Here is a 25,043-nt window from a genome sequence, read left to right on the forward strand (position 1 = left end):
AGGGATCTGTGCAGACTACAGCAGACACAGGGGAAGAGATGATCAATGCCATTTCACTGCCTGCCTATAAACTTCAGATAATTCACTCCTTTGCTTATATCTTCTAACCTGACAGACCAGGAAATAATATACAAAGCATAAAGTCACAAATTACACAAATTAACTCCTCACGGTTCAGGGATAGAGGCAAAAAAATCTCTATCATAAGCCTGACTAAAGGATGGTATGGTCATGGGAAGCAATGTCATTATTCATGGTTTGGGGTTAACTATAAGGGGTCCAGAAATAGCAATCCCTACCACATATTGAAGCCTAAGGGGGCTTGCCAACCCTACAACTTAAAACGACAACAGTATCTGAGTTAGGTCTACAAGAGATGATGGTGACACATGACTAAATGTGAAGGATCCGCAGACTGAACCCAACATGCATAGTTGAGTAAAGCGCATGCCACTACTCATTTTCTAATAGGTTTATATTGATATTTTGGATGGTTTGGCTTCTGCAGCTTGTTACATTACATATTAAGTTGCAGAATACTATTCACAGTGGAATCCGTCACAAGATCGTCTGGTGGCATCTCCAGCCCTTCTACGACCAACTCAAAGTTCATCTTTAATCTAGTCATAAATGATCCGAAGAGGGTCAGAAAGGGGCTGAAGGAGCAGATCTGTTAGACAAGGTTTATGGCGGACTTCACTTTGAATAGCATTCAGCAGTTTGCTATATAGTGCAGCATAAACAAGCTGCAAAAGACAGAATGGTGCAACAGTATTGCACATGCATTGATTATATTGATTATAAAATTACAATTTAGGAAGCTGCAGGGAACTATAACACTTCATGCCAGGTTTTTGCACAGATTGCAGATGATTGTTGTGGGTCCAAGCAGGGTGGCAGCGCGTGATCAGGGGCTGTACATAAAGACGCATCCGCTACTGCTAGTGCTACAACCGCTGTGGCAAAAAGCCTTTGACTGCACAGCTCCTTTAATAACAAGGCACTCTTCTATTACGTATGAACTATCAAAGCAATCTACCTATTTAAGACATTTTGTAAGGACAGTAAAAGCCGGAATGCTTCCTATAGGACAGTTATAGGGAAGGCTTTCAGTTTTACATCTCTTGTGGCAAAAATAAATGAGCACAGCAGTTAATCATTAGTCAATCATAGTAGTTAATAAAAGTAATCTATATATATATATATATATATATATATATCTCTTTATATGTTGCCAACATATTCCACAGCACTTTACAAATCAGAGGACACATGAACAGACAATATGAGACATTACAATGTGATAAAGAAATTAAGATATCAAACAATAGGAGTGAGGGCCCTGCTCTATGAGGAAATAGGGGGACACAAGAGGTCATAGGTGTAGAGTAGTACATGAAAGTACCACTGTGAAGTTGTAACACTCTAGGATAGGGTAGAACGGATTCTGACAATAGAGGATATCAATTTTGAAAAAAAAGGTAACCAGGCAGGCCTAGCTCAGCAGGACACTCCACTGTACAGAGGAACATGGTGGACGGAGGTGGGGGGGGGGGGGGTATAAATAGAACCCTGCATAGAGGAACATTACCCTGGCACTTAGTTGCCAGGCGATAACGCCCCTCCCCGGGGGACATGGAAGCAGCTGCAGAGGCTGGGTTTGAAAGGATTAGGGATAATGGTGACTCACAGTGAACATTCTGTTTCCAAAAGAGAGGAGAGGTGTACAATTCCTCCTAAATACGGCGCCTCACTATTTCCATTCTGACTCATTCACAGTATCAAGGACTCCATGCCATAATGACAGACTGCACCAGATAATTACATCTTGCATTGTCTGCACAGGCCATATACTGTCTAACAAGGTGCATTCACGACTAGTCACCCTTACAGGACAAGCTCTACCTATACGAAAAACCCTCCATACAGGACAAGCCCTCTTATCCACTAATCAAACAGCTTTTATGATTTCTGGAACCTTCCAAATCTGCACATTAAGGGGTTGCCTGTACGCCTGTCAATTACAGATTGTGCGTCCCCTCCCTCCTCCTAAAACAGCTGATCTCAGGGCCTAATATTGCAGGTAAAACTCCTCTGCCACTGTTTACTTTCTAAACACACAAAGAGGGACAATTTTTTTTTTTTTTTTTGGAGCATTGAGTGCAACATGGAATTATTTGTGTTAAAGGGGTTGGCCAGGAATTCCTTATTTATGGTCTATCCTTAGGCTAGACTGTAAACATCTTATAAGTGGCCAATACATGACACAGAGCCAAATCAGTTGTCTCTGGTCCCTGTATAGTAGCCTGCAGTAACAGAACCAAGCTACTATACAGGTCATGGACCCAACTTCTTCAAGATGTGTATTATGCATTGACCGAACATACCCCAAACAGCTGGTCCGTGCATTGGACAGTTGTCAGACTCCCACTGATCATATACTTATTAAAAAAAATGTCCTGGCCAACCCCTTTAAATGGTCACTAGCTTTAAAGAGAACGTCATTTTATAGAGCATTTTATTTTAATTGTGGCTGTTTTCTGCCTGAAAAACTTCTCTAGAGTTACTGCCATTAGGTGTCTCCTTCAGGCCCCTTGCAGACAGCTGTGGGCTGGCCATTGGGTGTGATTGAACAGATGTCATCCCTGTACACTGGCCATGCTTCTGTTCATGTGCGTGGGCCGATAGAAATGAATGAGTCAGTATGCTAGTCTGGAAAAACCTGGATAACACATTGAACTCACCCATGGCCGTCTGCAATAGGCCTTATGGCTAATTTGCAGTTCACTCCCTGCTGCTAGCCAAGGGTCGTCCATAAATACATTAGATAACAAAGACTGGAACACAGTGAGTGGAGGGTGGGAGGTACTTTTCATATAGTATATGCACATGGGAGGTACTGATTCTCCTCCTAGGCTCCACACACATCTGCAAACTATTGCTCTGTGCAAAGGACTAAATATTCCACAATCCTCACAATTTACAATTTAAGAAAAAAAAGTTTTCTATGTACTTGTATCTATTTCTGGCTGCTTATGTGATTTCAGATGACATTTTATCCACAGACCCCAAGCAGCATTCCTGAATATACTCATAAAAAAATTTATTGCTGTGTTTTAAGGGGCACCATGCTGGTGTGTATTTACCCTGTACTTCCAGTCCAGTCTTCCTGGATCTCCTATAATATGGTCACTTGGGCTTTTCTCAACTATTTGTTTGCTATTGTAGAGTTACTCCTGGTAGTATCAGTAGAATACTGATATAGAACAGTATCAGTAATGGATAAGGGAAATGAGTTGGCTGCTCCGTAGTAATTATACACAGCCACAGCCTCAAAGACAAATGCAAAATGTACTGCAGCTATAATGGGGATATTAGCAGCAGAATAACTCATACCACATACAATTTTCAATTTTTCATGAAAACTGAAATACCTGTACCTGCTTGACCACCGCCCACTGCTACCCAGTCCAGTTCCGCCCTAACATATTATTAATAATAACCTTTTTGTGTAATATAAGGATGAAGCCCCTTTAGTTACTCCCCACAGTATAATGCCATTAATGTGCCCAAACAGTATAATGCTCCCTTTGTGCTCCCACACAGTATAAAGTCTCTATAGTGGCCCACAGACAGCATTATAGGATTGTCTTATCATGCCTGCCCATAACAAGACACAGACAGCAGGGTGAATTATGGAGCAGGGAGATGACAGATCTCTACTCCACAACTGTATTCCATTTTTTCTGCATTCTGGGGGATGCAGATAGTGTAGCAATTGGGTCATGCTGCTCAAAATTCAGCCAAGTCTAGCTGAATCCAAGGGGTCTCCCAAGGGCCCTAATGTCTGATGCAGACTGTATTTTTCCTGTATACTTCTGGATGGAAAAAATTGCAGCAGACTTTGCTATTCCATACAGCAGAAATAAGTACACTGGTGTTTGCCAGTCTGACAGGAGCGAAATGGACAATGGATATGTCTGATGTATGCTCCGGGAGTTAACGTGCATATGGAAGTTAGTGACAGCTCTATCATATAAGCAATGCATATTCTAGATTGAATTATTGCTTAAAATCTGTATCCTCTTCCTCCATACAACAGGCGATGCACCATCAGTATTCTATTACAGAGGATGTGCTTATCTGGATTTGCTTCCTAGCACTGCTATGTTTAGATGCCTTGGTGCAGTGCCATGGTGAAAAACGGGGATGTGGAAAGATGTTTCAAGCGCCAGTGTCGGCCGCAGAAGATCCCTTCTTAAGCGGAACTGTAATTAAAAACTCTTGTTTGCAAACAAAGGAATAAAAGTTTCGTGAAATCTGTCACCTCGGTTATAATTAAACGCTCAGCTGCGGTGAGAGGCTGCGGAAACTCTCAACGCCACAATGATTGGATTATATGCAGCCTGCCTCTTAACCTGTTCAGTGCCAAGCTGCATTCGTAGGCTTCAGAAGACTTCAGTATCCACGAGTGGTGATCTGAGTGATTTCCATACCTTTCAGTTAGGGTAAAACTGTAGCAATGAGTGGGTGGAAATGTCTCATAAGGAAACCAGGCTCTGAAGCATTTATCGGAAGTAGATTGTGTGTGAGTACCCAAGTGCGGAGAACAAAGTGACTAGATGCAGAGCATCAGCGGAGGATGACCTCGCCCATGTAATGATCCCTCTCATTCACAGCTCAGCATACAGGTATCAGTCCCAACACTCAGATTAATATGTGCTCAGCTCTTTAGCCCATGCATGTTAGAAAAATGAAGCAGCATTCATCTCCAGGAACAATAGAACATGACAGACTCTAAACAGCCTACTTCAATGTGAATGTCTGACAGTTCTCACAAATGCCACCTGGAAGAGTCAATCATGGAGCACAGATTCAGATCATCTGATGTTATGGATGGAGAGTTTATGTGACACACTGAAAGCTGCAATCTACAAAATACCAAATGCAGCTCTGGACCTGACTAGAGAGTGATCCACAACACAACTGGATGGTTTACAAAGAGTGTATATAACAGCACTCATCTTCTTCATATGGGAGCGCTGTGTGACTGGGTCTGAATAGCGTCATCACCACTGGGGTATAGTTTTCCTAGAAGGAAAGAAATCTAATTTGGGATCCTATTAAGAAAATGCAGACAGGTCTGCTAATGCCATGTTCCAGGGAGATGATCTTGAAGTTTATATAATTATACTTTACCCACAATACATTGCAGCCGGACTGTAATAACCAGCGGAAATAAATGACGCATCGTATGAGAAAGCAAACAGTGCTGCTTAGAAAATGAATGTATTTGGGGGGAAAAAACAGGAAGGAAACATCCTTGCCTAGAAATCTGTCACCACAAAGAGAGCCCTGTAAATTGAGCAATAGGAGGAGAGATTCATCACCCCAATCATCTTTCTGTGGACATTTTACCAGTGAAGGAGCCCAATCCTAACTCCTGAGCGCTCCGACATCACCTGCTTAACCCTTAAAGGGATTCTACCATTAAAACACTTTTTTTTCCTCGTTAACACGTCAGAATAGCCTTAAGAAAGGCTATTCTTCTCCTACCTTTAGAAGTCACTCCGCCCCGCCTTTCGGTTAAAATCCTGGTTTTTTGTCAGTATGCAAATCAGTTCTCTCGCAGCACTGGGGGCAGGCTTCAGCACTCAAACAGCACTGGGGGCGTCCCCAAGGCTGCGAGAGAACTCTCTCCAGCGACGTCTCCATCTTCTTCAGCAACGGCCTCTTCACTCATCTTCTTCCGGCTGGGGTCACACTTCGATGACTGCGCAGTCAGCTCTGCCATCGGGCCTCATGCAGAGCTGATTGCACGTGCCAGCAGCCATTTTTTTGTGGCCGCTTACGCGAGCATGCGCAGTACGCCCTTGTATTTCAGCGGAGTACAGAGCATACTGCGCATGCTCGCGTAAGCGGCCACAAAAAAAACGGCCGCCGGCATGTGCAGTCGCCTCTGCATGAGGCCCAATGGCAGAGACGACTGCGCAGTCATTGAAGTGTGACCCCAGCCGGAAGAAAACGAGTGAAGAGGCGGTTGCTGAAGAAGATGGAGGCGTCGCTGAAGAGAGTTCTCTCGCAGCATTGGGGACGCCCGCAATGCTGTTTGAGCACTGAGGACCGCCCCCAGTGCTGCGAGAGAACTAATTTGCATACCGACAAAAAACAGGATTTTAACCGAACAGCGGGGTGGAGACGATTTCTGAAGGTAGGAGAAGAATAGCCTTTCTTAAGGCTATTCCGATGTGTTAACGAGAAACAGAAGTATTTTAATGGTAGAATCCCTTTAAGTACTATCACATTGTCTATCATAGTGATATATGTATGGTAGTGGTGTATGATAGACACCATGTTAGTACGTAAGCGTTAAACCTGCAAGGGAGACAACATGGCCTTTATCAGCAAAACCTGTTTTGACACTTCTGACCCATTCACACTGGAAGATCAGGGACTGTTTAGAGGGTGCAATGCACCCAGCTTTGCAATACCTCTTTTGATAGATGCCTAAACATTAGTGGGTTTCTCTGGTGAGACTATACCTGCTAAGAGTAAGGTACAGATATCATACATTAAGCCTCTCTGGTTACATTGTGGTACCCTGTAGAATTCTCATGTCTTTTCTCCCAAATGAGGAAATGGTGGGGTGCAGCTGATGGTAAATGATAAGACGTGTATTAAATAATCCATAAGCCTTTATATAAATTGCATGGTGATGTCATTGCTTTCAGAGGAGAGCAGATGACATCATCCCATTATCATTTCTCTTACATGACTCATTCCTCTTGCAGATATTTTGCTGTCAACATAAAGAAATATATAAGTGCAGCGTGGACCTCCTACCTTCACTTACATTTTTAAAACCAAAACGGGGATTGCTAAATGAATGGATTTTGCTGAAAACACTAGCTGCAGGTTTCTGTATTCTGTAAACCCAGACACAAAAGAGGACGGATCGAGCAAGCTATAGTCTCATGGTATAAGGACTAGGAGCAGTATTGAGCAGATGGTGTGAGGATCACGTATAAACCCCTCGCCGTCTGGAGCTGGTTCAGGGGCCTCTGCCTAAAACAGACCTCAAAGATCTGCAAACTGGGTTTTAGGGGGAGGGGAGCCGAGCTGCGAATGAACTTCAAGCCAACTCTGAAATGCAGATGTAGGTCATTGGCACATCATTGTGATTACTGATTCCTCGCAAATCAGAAGACATAAGAAAAAAAAAAATCACAAAAGAAAAGAGATTGTATACGATAAAGTTAAACTGAACTTGCGTGTGTATGCATGAAAAAAATAATTATATATAGGACACCTACACATTACTGTATACTTACAGGAGCTGTTGTGATGTTGCATTCTAAGTATGGAGATAAGGCAATAATATACAGCTAGTCATTCATACAGAGGAGCAAATGTGATGTTTGATGTTAAAGGTCTCACAATGTCGGTTATAATTTTTATCGGAAATATGTTTGATAGGGCGAGACCAGGGGTCCGGCGCCAACCAGTCAAGTTCTTCAAAACCAAACTCACCCAACCATATCTTTACGAACCTTGCTTTGTGCATTTGGATACAGTCATGCTGGAACAGAAAAAGAATATTCCTAGGGGCCACACGGTGGCTCAGGGGTTAGCACTGAAGCCCTGCAGCGCTGGAGCTCTGGTGTTCGAATCCCACCAAGGGCAAAAAAACATCTGCAAGGAGTTTGTATGTTCTCCCCGTGTTTGCATGGATTTCCATCCCATATTCCAAAAACATACTGATAGGGAAAAATGTACATTGTGAGCTCTATGTGGGGCTCACAATCTACATAAAAAAAAAAAAAAAAAAAAAAAAAAAAAAAAAAAGAATATTCCCCTAACTGTTCCCACAAGCTGCATACAATTGAATAAAAGGTCTTGTTATGCCAAAGTTTTTCTTTCACTGGAACCGACGAGCCTAGGCCAACCCCTGACATACAACCCCATAGCATTATCCCTCCTCCATGAAACTTCACAGTTGGCACCATGCAGTCAAATAGGTAAGGTTGTCCTGGAATTCCATCCATAAGACTGCGAGACAGAAAAACAGAGTCCAGCAGGGTGTTGCTTTACACCACTCCATCCAATGCTTGACATTGTTCTTTGTGATGGAAGACTTGCATCGAACTGCTCTGCTATTGAAACCAAAGCAATGAGGCTCCCATCACATTGTTTTGGAGATGATAGCTTTACTGAGTTACTGAGTCAGCCTTGTCTTGGAAACATTTATGAACCACGATCCCAAAGCATGATCCCCAGTACTTGGTGAACCCAGTCTGTATCTTTACGTGGTCTGCCATAGCTGAGTTTCTGTGATTCCTAAATACTGACACTTTTTAAGAATACCACTCAGCTGGTAACAAAATATCTAGGAGGGAAGAAATTTCACAAACCAACTACATGGCTAGGTACTGGATTTTATACACATTTAGCAATGAGAATGAATAGAACGCTTATGTCCATATAGTATGTGCACTGTGTATATGAGGATAGGTGCCAGGTTATCAGATATTCTGGATTACCAAATGGTCATAGAAAAACATGTGTATAATGCAAACATGTGTGTGTAGACAGATGGATAGGTAATGCTAATGCATTTTGGTGGTTGACGGAGAGAAGAGGATATCCAAAGGATATAAAGAGTGATATGATGTAGAGCAGGCACAGGCCAGACTCCTAAAAATTTTACGCTCCCTTTCCAGGGATGAAAGGAAGGAGCAGCTTCAGGGAAGAGGAAGATGAATGAAATCTGGAAGGCTCCAGGAATGCTGCAAGCAGCAGAATATGCTGGAAATCTCCCTCCTCTCCAGCTGCCTGCTATAAATACAGTCTGTGCAGCTGGTGCGCAATAGGGCCATATATATACACGGAGAACCTAGCAGAGACAATCCGCTCAGCCACTGTCCTACATCCTGCACAATGCCAAACACAAGGACTAACACTAAACCATCAAGTCTAACATGACAGTCCATGTATACTGTGTGCATAGAAACCAACATGATATCTACACTGCACACTTCCCTGTACACAGTGTTAAATTCCTATAGCAAATCATAAAATTTGTGTAAAACAGGATTAGATAGGGGAGGATCCAGTTCTCCTAAGGATAGTTGTAGCCATGCTTTACATCACATTCAAAAGAACTGAACATATATAAGCAAATCATGTCCATTACAGGGGATGTCCTCAAAAGATAAATATAAATATATATATACTAGCTGTTACCCGCAACTTCGTCTGCGGTGATTGTAGACGTGGGTATATACACGCGTGGGTAAGGTTTTCGTACTGTGTATAAGGTCTGGGATATGAAATGTAACTTTGTATCTTGTTGTTTCTGTAATTCAGAGAATACGTGAGACTTTTGTGTTGAAGGTAATTTGTATTTGAGCCGCTATATATACAGTGTTGTGAGAAACTTTACATAGTGACTTTGGGACAGAAGTATTTGAAGTTAACCCTTTCCCACCTATGGCATTTTTTGATTTTCGTTTTTGACTCCCCTCCTTCTAAACCCCATAACTTTTTTATTTCTCCGCTCCCAGAGTCATATGAGGTCTTAATTTTTCCTGGGACAAATTTTTCTTCATGATGCCGCCATTATTTATTCTATATAATGTACTGGGAAGCAGGAAAAAAATTCAGAATGGGGTGGATTTGAAGAAAAAATGCATTTCTGCGACTTTCTTACGGGCTTTGGTTTTATGGCGTTCACTGTGCAACCAAATTGACATGTCCCCTGTATTCTGTGTTTCGTTACGATGCCGGGGATACCAAATTTATATGGTTTTATTTACATTTTGACCCCTTAAAAAAATCCAAAACTGTGTTAAAAAATTATTTTTTGAAAAGTCGCCATATTCCGACAGCCGTAACTTTTTTATATGTGCGTGTACGGGGATGTATAGGGCGTCTTTTTTTGCGGGGCCGGGTGTACTTTGTAGTTCTACCATTTTCGGGAAATGTTATTGCTTTGATCACTTTTTATTCAAATTTTTATCAGAATCAAAACAGTGAAAAAATGGCAGTTTGGCACTTTTGACCATTTTTCCCGCTACGGCGTTTACTGAACAGGAAAAATATTTGTATAGCTTTGTAGAGCGGGCGATTTTGGACGCGGGGATACCTAACATGTATGTGTTTCACAGTTTTTAACTACTTTTATATGTGTTCTAGGGAAAGGGGGGTGATTTGAATTTTTAATCCTTTTTATTTATTTTTTTATATATTTTTTATTTTTTTTAAACTTTATATTTTTGCATTTATTAGACCGCCTAGGGGTATTGACATGGGTGGGCGGTGTCATGGATTGTCAGAGCGGTGTGGGTCGGCAAACATGGCTGCTCCGGAGCGTTAAAGAGCGCCTCCTGGAGTATCGTTAAGGTGAGGGGCAAAGTGGTAAAGTATATGTATATGTGATTGTGTGGGGTTAGGGGTGAGGCTGTAGAGGGCAATAGGAATTTTGTGGCTTGCTATGGTCCAAAGTGTGTGAGATTGCAGAGATGGTGGTGTGAGTTTGGGTTTTGTGGGGGTCCTGGCACAAACGTATGTGCGCTATTGTGACGAAAAGTAGCCTATTGTTTAATCGGGTGTATTAACTATGTTTGTGGAAAATTTCAGCCAAATCGGTGGAGCGGTTTTTCCGTGATTGAGGAACAAACATCCGAACATGCAAACATCCAAACACACAAACTCACAAACTTTCACATTTATAATATTAATAGGATAAGCATGATATTCATACACATGTAGATGTGTAAAGTAAAGAGTCTATATCCACAGTATGGCTGTGTGCACACATTTACAGCCCCCTACAACGCAGCAGTGCAGACCTACAGTACTGAACACTCTGGAAGTCTGGCTGGCCAGGATTTGGCCTCGGGAATGAAGGATTAACAGAGTCATTTAATACAAAAACACTTCAGCTGAGCATGCAGGACGGGCATCAAGGGGGGGCGCAACACAGTGACTTACAGGTCAGGGGTCACATAGAAAGAATAACTGCATTAAAGAAACCCAGAGCAGAAATATCATCAATTATGTGACAGACTTGACACTGTACACAATGGAGGAGACATCTACACACCAGTACAATGAGACTCAGTGGAACCTGGTAAATGTAAGGAGCAATGCTGCAAGTCTTCCCTCAGTATAAGAACAAACAGAACCTATGGTGATCTATGCTCAGTCTAACCAGACCACAAGAGGTGCTGATGTAGGTTGGTTAAAATGTTCCTGCATTAGGTTGTCTGACAAGGCTCAGTAATCCATTGTTTTTCTACAAGCTCTACATTCACATAAAACATACTGTATATTAAGGCCTTTTACTCATCTGGACTATACTCCATCAAAAGTAAACTAGTAGGTGCAATTTCAGTCACTATATACCAACACATCGCGATTTTCCCCCCAGTGCTTTTCAAAGAAGGTCTTCAGAAATTTCCTCTGCGGACTTTCTACTTCAAATATAAGGAAACTGGCGTTTTTGTGGGTATAATTGACATGCAGTGATTCCTGAAACCACAAGGGTATTGGAAATCACAGCATGTCTGCAATACATATTTTCTGGCAAATTGTGGATGGGATTCGCTGCATTGACTGTAAAACACTGCGTTTTTTTCCGCAGTGTTTCGGCCGTGGGCGAACCGTGATGTTTACGCCATGTGGGTCTTTGCCTAAAGCAGACAATCCCTTTAAAAAGTGAAGGTTCTGGAAAGACGTCATGAGACCCTTCTCTGGTCTGGTAACTGTTTGACCTACTGACTGTGGATGATTCCTGGAGGATTATAGATATCTGTAGGTGAACGCTACATACCAGAGATTTTTAAAAACTAGAAGGATCTGACGGGTCCTTCCAGTAAGTAATACCAGTGATGGACTCGATTACTAAATGAAGTTTATTATACCCTCATCAGCATGGGACAAATAACCACCATATTGGAAATGTTCTAGAAGGAAATAATGGAAAACTTACAATTATTATAGAACTGGGTAAAGAAAACTATTATAACCTCCGCACTTTTGGGCTCTACACGTTGCATGGCATTAGTGATGGCCAAAAGGAGAAAAGGCTAGGTCATCAATATAGAACTGAAACATCAAGTACAGAAAATCAATATGGAAGGCAGATCTAATCCAGGACGCAAGACAAGATTGATAATTATGCTCTGCAGCATTCAGCTTGTATAGCAAACAGACACATTTCAAGACCACAAGAATATTACTAATAAAAATGGCTTCAGAACGTCTTCTCGGAAAAGCAGTCTGATGTTCTGAGTGGAACTGGATGATTGATTGTATTGGGGGAGGGGGCTGTGAAGGCTGACTGCACCCTCTGTGGAAACACCCAGGACACATGCAGAGGGGCCCAGAATGGCATTAGGACCTACAACTGCAGAAGCTCATAGCTGACCATGCATAGTGCAATATTGGAGCATGCTCTCATTTTGATTTAAAAAAAAAAATTATATTCTTTTCCTTGTAAATTTCCTGTTGCTGATTTAGCCAAAACTACACAATTACCAGAGGCAGACCAGTAGAAATAACTTTGGTGTCCTCTGCCCCACGGGGCCTCCCATACCCAGAGGAGGAAACAACATTGAGAAATCTGTAGCACACGGTTTCGTTTGCTATATAAAAAAAAACAAACAAAAAAAAACACCCTATTGTACATTCTACTGTATTTTCATTTTTGATTTGTGTGTTTTTTTGCAATTTTTTCTGCACTCATCTTTATTTTTCGGAATCATCTAACAAGGAATGCCTGTGTGCTGTTTTTTCCCCACAGACCCATAGACCTGCATGTCAAGGGCAAGTTGAGGAGTAAAGCACTGCATGTATTACCATATTTTTTTCCCCTCAGGAAAAAAAAAAAAAAAAAAAAAAAAAAAACTGGACTCGATGCACTATAATAGATCCATTTTCTGTTGGCGTTCCGTTCTTATTTCCACAGATAGCATTTCGACAGAGAAATCGGTACTGAGGAAAAGCTCTAAAGCAGGAGTTACATGTCAGATAGTAAAGGGTGGGGTATAACACACTTTTAATTGTGTTTCACATATTAAGGCCACAAGACGACCGCTGGGTGCATCACAGCATGTCCCAAAAACACGTCAAAAGCAACGCCTGGTTACCCTGACATAGCAGCAGTGTTGGAAACCATTAGGTAACAACACAGATTCCTTACAATTACATAGAAGCAAAAGGTGAACTTCAGCCCCTGGAGAACAACAAACCTGGAGCCAGGAAATCATTCCTGCAGACTGAGAAAACAAATGGGTTTCCTCACACAGAGGCCTATGTGAGTGAGGAGACACCCAGGCTTTGAGCAGCTCTTATCAGCAAGGTTATAGATAGAGAACATGTGTCATATATTCCAGGGAAAAGCCAACACAGGGCATGACTGAAGGCAGAAGAAATTTACAAAACACTGAAAACCTCCAAGAGTGAGGTATCAGCAAACCTTTATAGTGTGAATGGCCCAGGTATGCAGCAGATACAAAGATGGCCATTTGTACTAAAGGCCTAGAAAATATATGCAGTGTGCAGCCACAGGATCTGTATATGGCACCTACTGAGATCAGTGCAATGGCCAGGGAAAAACCTCAATATACAAAGCCCCTAATAAAGGCAATCTAACTATATATGGGGTATCTATTGAGGGCAATGCAACCATATACAGGGCCTCTACTGAGGTAAATGCAGCCACACACCAGGCCACTAAGGACAGCAATGAGGCTGCACAAGGTCGCTGCAGAGGGGAATGTGCTGTATATACTGTAAGGCACATACTGAGGGCAATGCAGCTGTATACAGAACCTCATGGGGACCAGGCCGCTGTATCCAGGACCCTGAATTGGCTGTTGTATACAAGGCTCATTACTGATGGCTATGTAGGTGTATACACGGCCTCTACTGAGGTCACTAACTCCATAAATAGGAACCCTACCAAGGGCACTGCAGTGTTCCTGCAAAGAGCAATAGGAACATTTACAGAGGCATGTTGCAAGCAGAGCAGCCAAGCACATGACCCGAATGAGGGCAGCACAGCAGTTTATTATATAACTGGGGTGCTGGTCAGTAAAGACCCAACATATACCTGTAATGATAGGAGTTATTTTCTGCCCACATATTTTTCCTGTTCAGAGTCGACTAAATATTACAACCTTAAACCGGTCAGAGTGATGGAACCAATTCGGTCAGAGACCATCTTTAAGTCTCCAAATGCATCTCACAATCCTAAGCAATCCTCACAGCTGAAGTGCAGAGCTTCTATAAAGACTCTGCACAATTTATTGACTTTTTCACAAAGAATCAAGATATATCCGGCCGGACCGGACTCACTACTCTTCTCATCATTGTGTCGGGCGCACTTCAATCATAACCTAATGCTAAAACCTTCAAACACATACCATCTGCACCCAACCCTATGCACACAGCCTGGGCTCAATGCCAGCATACCAGCATTTAATGGAGCAGGCTCATGTGACGGCAGCTGGGCTGCTGCTCAGACTCTTCCCCACACAAATATTACCGTTCCTAAGCAATGGAAACAGGAGAGGACTGAAAACCAGGAATTGGTCACAAAGCATCGTGCCAGACAAATGCTTTACTCCTTCGGTATATCTGGGGGCTTTGGCTAAAGGTTGTGCTGGCTCATTCTTTGGATATAGTAAGAAGAAACACAGAATCTACCCCTTTACACAAAAAAATCTGCAGAACTGGCTACAGAGAAAGACAACTATTGTCACTCGACAAAATCAGCCTATTGTCTTTAATGCAATAAACCTATATTAGATCTGACACGGATTATGGTGCAAATTTATGGCCAAACTTCAAGTCAGATTCAATAGTTACCCACAGCCCAGTTTTCGAGTGCATTCACACATGCAGTTACATGAAGTGTACAGAAAAAAAAAACTGCATTCAGTTTTGACATGGTTTATGATGTAGTTACTCCTGTGAAATGAAAAACTGCACCAAAAACTATAAAAAAAAACGGTGTGCATTTTTTTCTAGTGCAGATTTAATTGCACTGTGTGAATACACCCTTTCGTTACTGATACAAATAAAAAAAAAATAAAAAAAAGTTGCAAACTACTTATTTTAGACTGACTCTGCACAGAAAAGCTGAGGATTAGGTTGAATGAATAGCAAACCTTTGAGCAGATGGTAGTTTAACTGCATATCCACATTAGATTTTTACTCACTTTACTATTATCGTTATAACTTGATGTTAGATAGACACTAGCATGGGGACCCGAAAGATGGAAAGCCTGTTCCCATAAAGAGTGGTTACCCGTGGACCCCATACAATATAATATAATGGGGTCCGCCAGGTTACTGCCAGCTATATACTGAAATCAGTGGAGAAAAAAATTCTCCTTGCAGGACTTTTCTCTCCAATTTCAGGCAGAATCTGCAGCAGAGTCTCCTATGGAGAACCTATCCTGACTCGGCATAAAATGTGGTGCGTCTTGTTTGATTTAAATTTTTCAAACTCTCGGCTGTCAGAGGCTCAGAGACCTATTATTGATGACCCGTCCTAACTGTGAATGCACCTAATAGCAAACTCCCATAAGAAGGTAACAGGTGCTCTATGACGTACATAGTGTGGGATGTCCTCCTTTTTCTTTTCAGCGAGTGAAAGGGGGACTTGCAAACCGAAACAGTGAAATGACTCATTGTGGGAGGATGTGGGAACTCTGTCTATTGCAAAACAATATTTCTGATGTTCTTATTTCTAATATAGAAACATCAACCTGGAAGAGCCTTTCACATTGCGATTAACTAATTTACATGTCAAGGCATTTATCATTTAAAAAACAAAATACTAAAACGTCAAGGAAATAGAGGAGACCCCCTATTCCATCTATTTAAAGACTTATTTTATGTATGCTCCATTAGGGGATTGGGGTAGGTAGTGAATGAAAGGTGGAGGTTGCTGGGGGAACCCGTCAACTCCTTAAATACTTATTTTATGTAATATTTTTCCATTAGGTGTGACCCAGGTTTTAACCCATGATCACGCCTAATGATGAAGTATGGAAGTCCATCACTCTACTGAGCCACTGCTTCCATTATTCTCAATGGAAAGTTTTTTCCATTGCCAAACTTCAATAGTATGTTTTCTTTCCCTGCAAAATTTACCTCCTATGGAGAATAATGGGCTCAGCCAGTAATGTGACTGCCTTCCATACATCATCATGTGATCATGGGTTCATTACATAAATTCTCCAGACGTGTCAGCTAGCCCGGATTTCCCAGGAGTCTCCTGGCTTTAAGACCCCCTTGTCACTGGCACAATGTTCATTTGCACCCAGCTGGTAACTCAATAGTATTCATTGCTCTGTGACGTCACCTTAGAACAGCGAATACCATTGATCTCCAAGCCGGCTGTCAGTGAACATTACCCAAGTGACCAGGAGGCCCAAAAGCCAGGACACTCCTCGGAAATCCGGGTGAGATGAAACGTTTGCTAATATTCTCTCCTGATATTTCATACACTGCAGAATAGAGTCTTATTACAATGCTGACTGCAGAAGACAGGGTGAGGGTCACACAGCAGAGACACTTCCTGCCCAGGTGCTTTTACCCCGGCCACAAAGAGATCTGTCAGACATGACAGCAGGATGTACAGTCTGTACAGATGGAGAGAACAATGACAAAATATTTCTCGTAATAATTACATCTATTAAAATTGTAAAATTCCTTTAATTGGACATCAAAGTGATACGATAAAATCTAGAGTATTAAATATTCTGTAATATTAGTCATTGATAGAGATAGAAACTAGATTTTCAAATATTCTGATTATCAGTATTTCATAGAGAAGTATAAGGGTAGATTATGTTCAGGAAGAAATCCGAGGAAGAAATCCGAGAAAGAAATCATAATGGAGGATCCATTAGAGGAGCCTAAATCATAATGCATTGGAGGATCCATTAGAGGAGCCTCAGCCTCTAGGCCTCGGGCAGAGCCGACTGCACATGCCCACGGCCACAAGAAAAATGGTCGCTTACACAGTAAGTAAGTGCTGCGAGAGAACTCATTTGCATACCGATGAAAACCGTGATTTCTACGGAACGGCGGCGCGGAGAAGACATCTAAAGGTAGGAGAAGAATGGCCTTTCTTAAGGCTATTCCTACGTGTCAACCAGAAAAAAAGTGTTTTAATGGTAGAATCCCTTTAAAAAAAGAACATTTTTTAAAAACACTGAAACAATAAAAAGGCTGCAAAAGTGTCTTTTAACAAAGTAGTAACACAGTAGCTCACACAAAGCAGCTCTCTCCTTACACCCACCGCAGCACACATAGACTTGGCAGCCGGTGTCACTATGTGGTTTAGCCCTTCCCACCGCTGAGCTGTGATCGCTCCTGCATTCTTTCCTAACTCTGGTATGAGCCCTAAATAGCCTGAAAAACACCAAGAATCACATGCTGACTGATACACGGCATGCTCTAGAGTTTGGACAGCCTGTAAATATTTCATTCTCAACCAACCTGAACAATATGCTAAAATTCCTGCTGCCATAAACACATGACGTGCTTTCCTCTAATTCATTCCATTACATTGTTCTAGAAAGTAAATAATATATTGCATTCTGACTTACAAATCACACTGTTCCTGAATTAAATAAACTGCATATAGAAGTTTGGCCTCAAATTCTGTACACAAACAAGTCAAAAGCATCACTGTAAATTTGTATATTTTCTTATGCTAGGTTCACACCTGTGCTCGGGATTCCATTCTTCGGGTCCGCTTGGGGACTCGAAAAATGGAATCCCAATAATGCGGTTACCGCAGAAACCTGCAAAGACCATAAAATATGAAATAAACCAGTTTGCTGCATATTTTGTATCCCTGTCTTGACTGTTTGGGTCCGCACCACCACATCTACTGAGCTACATCTACTTATCTATAGAGATAGATAGATAGGATTTTTACCCCCAGACTAATTAAAAAATATAAATTTTTCTGGACAGCCTCTTTAAGGGTCCATTCACACAGAGGAAAATGGTGAGGAGTTTGGTGTGGAATTTCAGTGCTGGAAAAAAGCCTCCCATTGACTTCAATGGGAGGCTTCTTTTTCAGAGCTGAAATTCCACACCAAATTCCTCACCATTTTCCTCCATGTGAATGGACCCTTAAAGGGGTTGGCCACTTTCAGACCAATATTGACAAACAAATGTACAATTAAAGGATATACAATTTTCCAATATAATTTCTGTATCTTTTCCTCAGCTTTCTGTCACTCATTCTGTTACTTCTAGAGGATAAAACTCTGATCATAGTCATGTGATTTCCGGCCCATGGTCATGTGATGAGCACACAGGTGCACTGCTGATTACCAGGCAGATGTCTGATTATTGTGCTGTGACTGTAATGAGCAGCACCTGTGTACTCATCACATGACCATGGACTGTATATCACATGACCATGGTCAGCGTTTTATCCTCTAGAAGTAATGGAATGAAGGACAGCAAGCCGAAATCTAGAAAACTGTGAGGAATTGATACAGAAAGTATATTGGAAAATTGTATATCTTTTTATTGTACATTTGTTTGTCAATATTGGTCTGAAAGTGGCCAACCCCTTTAAGACTGACCATAGCTAATTGTGATTCAGTCAGTGGGACTATAGAACATGGCTGTCTGAATTAATTCAGCCACCAGAATGGTAGATTTTAACCATTTTGGCAGGGTCATGTAGCAATGTCAGCCACTCACAAGGGATGCAGTGCAGAGTTGTTTGCACTAAGGTAACTGAAGGTGGCCAAGCACATTAAATTAATATTTCCTGAACAAGGGCTTTCAACAGGATCAAAAATAGGGGGATCTCAACTCTCCAGCAAAAGATGTTTAGAATAAAAAAAAAAAAAAACTTGTACAATTTGTGTTTTCAGGTGAGATAAGTCATTACCAGCGGTCCCTGGTAATGACAGTTCCTTACTCCCTTCCCCTGATTCAGAACACATGCATGCTCAGCTAAGCAGTGCACACATATGTACAGAAGAGATCAAGAAGACAGGGCAACACGGTGGCCCAGTGGTTAGTACTGCAGCCTTGCAGCACTGTAGTCCTGGGTTCGAATCCCTCCAGGAACAACATCTGCAAGGAGATTGTATGTTCTCCCCGTGTTTGCGTGGATTTCCTCCCATTCTACAAAGACATACTGATAGGAAAAAAAAAAGTACATTGTGATCCCCATATGGGGGGCTCACAATCTACATTAAAAAAAAAAAAAAAAAAGAAAAAAGAAGAGATCAAGAAGAGCATCCGTTGGTTTGATTGACCAAGAGTCATCTGTAGTATAATGCCGGTTTTAATGGCTGGCCATACATGTTAGGCTGCTATCCCTCCCATACATATAAAGCTCAGGGCGTTCTGAATGAGGGGAGGGGAGAAAGCTGCTGCCAGACAACTCTGATGGTGACTTATCTCCTTTAATAACAAAAACATCAGACAAGTTATAATCTAGTTTCCCAATACTTCCTTCTATGTCTAGCTTAACAGGTCAAATACAAGCACTGGAGAAACTTCCTGAAGCTCCCAGCATGTTTGTCAAAGCTCCCAGTATGTATGTCAAAGCTGGTGCAGAGGAAGCCACAGTGCTACTTCCCAGGGTGCAATGACGCATGAAACAAGCTTCCTCTGCCAATCAAAAGCAATAGCAGGGGAAGCTTCAGTAAGACTGACATCCAAGAATACACCTGCATTGTTAAGAAAATACACCTGTAGATCTCTGGGCTGTGGAGTTGGAGTCAGGAGTCCTAGAGATGAGCGAACACTGTTCGGATCAGCCGTTCCGAACAGCACGCTCCCATAGAAATGAATGGAAGCACCTGGCACGGCGACTGGCCGCCGGCAAAGTGTACGTGCCAGGTGCTTCCATTCATTTCTATGGGTGCGTGCTGTTCGGAACGGCTGATCCGAACAGTGTTCGCTCAGCTCTAGGGACCAATACAATTATGAATGATATTATATTATACAATTATTAATATTATATATACTTAATTAGATGCACAGTCTATGGCATATTTACTTTCATATGAATACATCCAATAGCTTTTTAATGAATTAGAGGAGCTTTACTGATTCTGTCTCATCAGATATTTGTGAAGGAGTCAGAGAAGAAGTTGAAGTCAGGCTGTGAAACAAAGAGGAGCTGAAGACAGTGGTTTTACCTACCCACTCCACAGCCCTGACAGATTCTTAGATCCCATAAGTAGCACATAGGAGAAGAGAAAAAAAGGGTAACACTATATAGGATAACATCTTTACAACCATGTTTTTATAGCTCTAATGCAAAACAAAATGGAGAAACTATACAAAATCTCCAACTGTTCTGTGTATACGGCTTCTCTACAAATCTAGGAGACTCCATGGTAACATACCACAAAAAACCCTGTATAACCAAACCTGGCACTTATTGGTTAGTGAACTGGATGACGTCAAGATCATTAAAAATGACCATATTACATTAGGTCAGAGCAAACTGGAATGCTTTATGCTGCTAAACTGTTTACAGATAACAGCAAAAACCTATAATAAACAAAAATTGAAGTCAATTATGCAAGAAATGGGGTTTAAAGTGGTTGTGCTGATATGAACACTTCTCGATCCATAGGACAATGGAGAAGAGTCCACTCACTGAGGGCCCAAAAGCTGGTCCCACCCCGGTGATCAGGAGGACAAGGCACTTGCACCCCTTTCACTTCTATGCGGCTGCGAGTGTTGTCAGAGATTACAGTCCCGACAACCCCATAGAAATGAATGGACCACAGGTCATGCAAGTGCACTGGTACTCCATTCACTCGGAGGTTTTCAGGAGTCTTTTAGTCCTCCATCCTCCTGATCGCTGGAGGACCCAGCAATCAGGCCCTGTGGATACAGCGTAAGTGTCCATAATGGCACAACCCCTTTAAGTACATATATAAGGTGTCCCCTCAAATACCTGAAAAGTAACCCCTAGCACTTATTGTGTTAAGTTCATACCTGCACTCTCAGAAAAACATTGACCAAAATGAAGAGGAGAAAGAAGATGTAGCCCATAGCAACCAAGGAAAACTTGCTGGGTGATCCAGCGTCATTCATGCTCACTAGCTTCATGCATATTCACAACACAATAGTACTAATAAGTCTCTATGGTCTCTGCTGACCTCCCAGTGAGGCCCAGTTCTCATGTGCACTATTTTACCAGAACAGATTACACTGACATGAATAATGGCGGCTGTTTTTTTTATTTTTCCTCTTTCTCGGTCATACATTTTAACATTGTAAGACATTTAATCCCAACATAAGTCAGTCAGGTCAGTCATTACTAGCAAAAGGAAGGCCAAAGTTCAAGCTGTGATGTGCCGGAGTTGTGCGGTTTGTATGCTGAAACTCGTCTGTGACCTGCCCAATGACAATCACCCAGGGCAGGGGGAGACGGGAACTGTTCAGCAAAAGAGCCTGAGAACTGTGGGAGAATGCACACTGCATGCTAAACAAGTCAGTCTGTACAGTGCAGGGGTAGGTTTAGCTGACAACGCCATATAGTGTTTATGGGCCGTGCTACTCTCTACATATATAAGCTGTAAAATAGAGGCAGACATACCTTCACCCTCCACCCTCACAGACCGTCACCAAAATAGGTAAAATTTGCACTTACTGGTTGAATTTCCCTGCATCTGGATGATGCATTTTGATTCCTTGCTAAGTTCCCTTGAGTTGAATGGGCGGACCCGCACGGCCACTTTCACAGAAGCTCCTGACATGGTGGTCAATAGGAGGGATGTGCCAATTGTATAAATAAAAGAATTGAACGTCTGGTGGGGATGATAAATCTCAGGTTGTCATTCTGGAAAACAAAAAGCAAACACGACATTAGTCACAGAAAACTGGACAACATGACAACAATGTAACAGGATAACAACAGCGCTTAAAAGTGGTTATCCAAGACCTCACAGGATAGTCATCGGTATCTGATTGGTTGGGGCCCAACACGATCAGCTGATATGCTGGAAGTTGTAGACAGGGTATTAAGCCAGAAGCATATCTACTCCTACTCAAGTCATTGCTATCTGATTGGTATGTATCCAATACTGATCGAGGTATCTGCTCCTGTTCAAGTGAAGTTGCAGAGCTGTAGTTCCCCAGGGCCGCCACCAGTGTACAGAAGGAACTAGCAAACAGCAGAACTGCAACTTCACTTGACCAGGAGCAGATACCTTGATGGTATTGGATGCAATGACCTATCCCGTGGATAGGTCATCAGTGTCCAATACACAACCCCTTTACTCAGCAGTAGATTCTGAGTCTGATTCTATCTGCTCACTGGCTATTGTGCTATGGAGAAATGTCAACAATAGGTTAAGAAAACTGTGAGCACAATACAGACGCCTCCTAAATCCTTATCAACACAACACTGTGGACCTGACTCGGCATTTACTAGGTCTAACCAAAGAAGCAGGCATGTGAAGGATTTATAGAGTAATATAAATTGTCAATAGCAAAAAATTATATACAAGAAAGCTTCAATTTATCAATTAATGAGAAAGGTACGCGACTGCAAATATGGCCACCATATCACATTCTAAAAATGTAGGCGCACAGCTTTCCAAGGCACACATCACTCCGTTTCTAATAGCCTGTCATCGGAAAAGACTGAGCTTAAAGGAAAATGACTTCTTGTTTAACCCTTTAAGGACGCAGGGTAATTTAGACATTAATGTTCAGGGACATTTTCGTATTTTCCTTCCAAATTTCAAAACTTTTTTATTTTTCTGTTAACATAGCTATGTGAGAGCTATGTGATCTTCAAGGCTCTGCCCCAGCAGGCACAGCATTAGTGGTACACTCAATTGTGAACAACATTGAACATTCATTGTCGATTTGTGGTATGATCCATAGATTGGTGGACTTTTAAGCAATTATAGAGAATTATAGGGACTACGGTCTACCTAATCTGCCACTGGAAACAGCTGATCTGGCATACTTACAAATCACTGATAAGATGAGGGGCTGGTTTCTTAAACTGATATAGCAGTCACTGTTATTTAAAGGGAGTCTGTCAGGTCAATCCTCCAGAATAATAATAGTGCCATTTAAAGGCTTTTATCAGGAGCAGAAACATGCCTTTGTAGCCACAAGCATATGAAGAAATGCAGAGATCATCATCTTTTCATGGATTTACAAATCAGCCTACAAGTGCACCATGGTTGGGCCTGATTTACCAAAAGAACTGTCCCCTAGCATTTTGAAGGATGGGAAACTAAAGTCTCCCTAGGGGCTCCCCAAGCATGGAGTGCCAGCGCGTTTCTGTGACCAACGCTCCATTCACTTCCATGGGACTGCAATCTCTGGAGGCGCCCTCAGCACTGTAGAAGTGAATGGAGAGCCGATCACACAAGCGCACGGCACTCCATTTACTAGAGGCCTTAGGGGGAATTTCAGTTCCCCGTCCTCCTGATCATTTGGACAAGGGATAGGTGTCCATAACAGGATCACTCTTTTAGAGGGGTAAGAACCCTACTGCACTTGAAGGCCAATTTTCATATCCATAAAGACATGATTTTATCTGCATTACTTTATCGGTATGTTTCTACACTATGTTTCAGCACTATTATTGTTTTGGGTGGGCATTTTGGACTGGACTCTACTCTTCAGGAAGCAGCTAATATAAGGCTCTGCTAATACCTGTAGTGTATCACTGTATAGGGTTATATACACCAACTTCTTCTATTACTGCTTATGTTTGATATAACAATGTGAAAAAAGTTTTGTTAAAATTATTGCAGGTGAGGAATAGTAAATTTCAGATGGGGGCACCAAGCTGAACCTTTGCCCTGGTGGCAGGAAAGCCTAGCTACACCTCAAGGCCTCAGTCCTAGTCAACGTCACCGGCAGTGTCATGTAGAGATCAGAGATCCCTGCCACAGCTGTCACTCAGTGCAGAGTCATGCGGAACAGAAGTGTCAGGACATCGATATATCTAAGTGTCACAGTCACCTGAACCTTCTCAAAGACTCCGAACTGAACTTCCTAGAAGAATGTCTAAAAAGAAAACTGAGAGGAAGCCAAAAGAACTTATGGGGCCTTGTCAAACTGACAGAACTGCAGGCCTTGTCGCCCATAGCAACCACTGACATGGCAGATGCTATCAGCAAACAAGGCTCACAATATACAGTCCTATGAAAAAGTTTGGGCACCCCTATTAATCTTAATCATTTTTAGTTCTAAATATTTTGGTGTTTGCAACAGCCATTTCAGTTTGATATATCTAATAACTGATGGACACAGTAATATTTCAGGATTGAAATGAGGTTTATTGTACTAACAGAAAATGCGCAATATGCATTAAACCAAAATTTGGGCACCTCAACAGAAAAGTGACATTAATATTTAGTAGATCCTCCTTTTGCAAAGATAACAGCCTCTAGTCGCTTCCTGTAGCTTTTAATCAGTTCCTGGATCCTGGATGAAGGGATTTTGGACCATTTCTTTCTACAAAACAATTCAAGTTCAGTTAAGTTTGATGGTCGCCGAACATGGACAGCCCGCTCTCAAATGATCTGAAAACAAAGATTGTTCAACATAGTTGTTCAGGGGAAGGATACGAAACGTTGTCTCAGAGATTTAACCTGTCAGTTTCCACTGTGAGGAACATAAGAAGGAAATGGAAGACCACAGGGACAGTTCTTGTTAAGCCCAGAAGTGGCAGGCCAAGAAAAATATCAGAAAGGCAGAGAAGAAGAATGGTGAGAACAGTCAAGGACAATCCACAGACCACCTCCAAAGAGCTGCAGCATCATCTTGCTGCAGATGGTGTCACTGTGCATCAGTCAGCAATACAGCGCACTTTGCACAAGGAGAAGCTGTATGGGAGAGTGATGAGAAAGAAGCCGTTTCTGCACGTACGCCACAAACAGAGTCGCCTGAGGTATGCAAAAGCACATTTGGACAAGCCAGCTTCATTTTTGAAACAAAGATTGAGTTGTTTGGTTATAAAAAAAAGGCGTTATGCATGGCGTCCAAAAAGA

At 41.9% G+C, this 25,043-nt stretch overlaps 1 protein-coding gene across 3 annotated transcripts in view; it reads right to left on the reverse strand.

Annotated features, from left to right (window-relative positions):
- The window catches only part of KIF1B (kinesin family member 1B), a 110,699-nt gene that overhangs the window by 73,193 nt on the left and 12,463 nt on the right, over nt 1-25,043 (reverse strand). For all 3 annotated transcript variants that reach the window (XM_075280019.1, XM_075280018.1, XM_075280016.1), the window contains exon 2: nt 21,674-21,862. In XM_075280019.1, coding sequence (XP_075136120.1) covers nt 21,674-21,779 — 106 coding nt within the window. In that variant the 5' untranslated portion in view covers nt 21,780-21,862. The remainder of the gene's footprint in view (nt 1-21,673; nt 21,863-25,043) is intronic.

Source organism: Leptodactylus fuscus, chromosome 6 (genome assembly GCF_031893055.1).
Source record: "Leptodactylus fuscus isolate aLepFus1 chromosome 6, aLepFus1.hap2, whole genome shotgun sequence".
Taxonomy (NCBI): Eukaryota; Metazoa; Chordata; class Amphibia; order Anura; family Leptodactylidae; genus Leptodactylus; species Leptodactylus fuscus.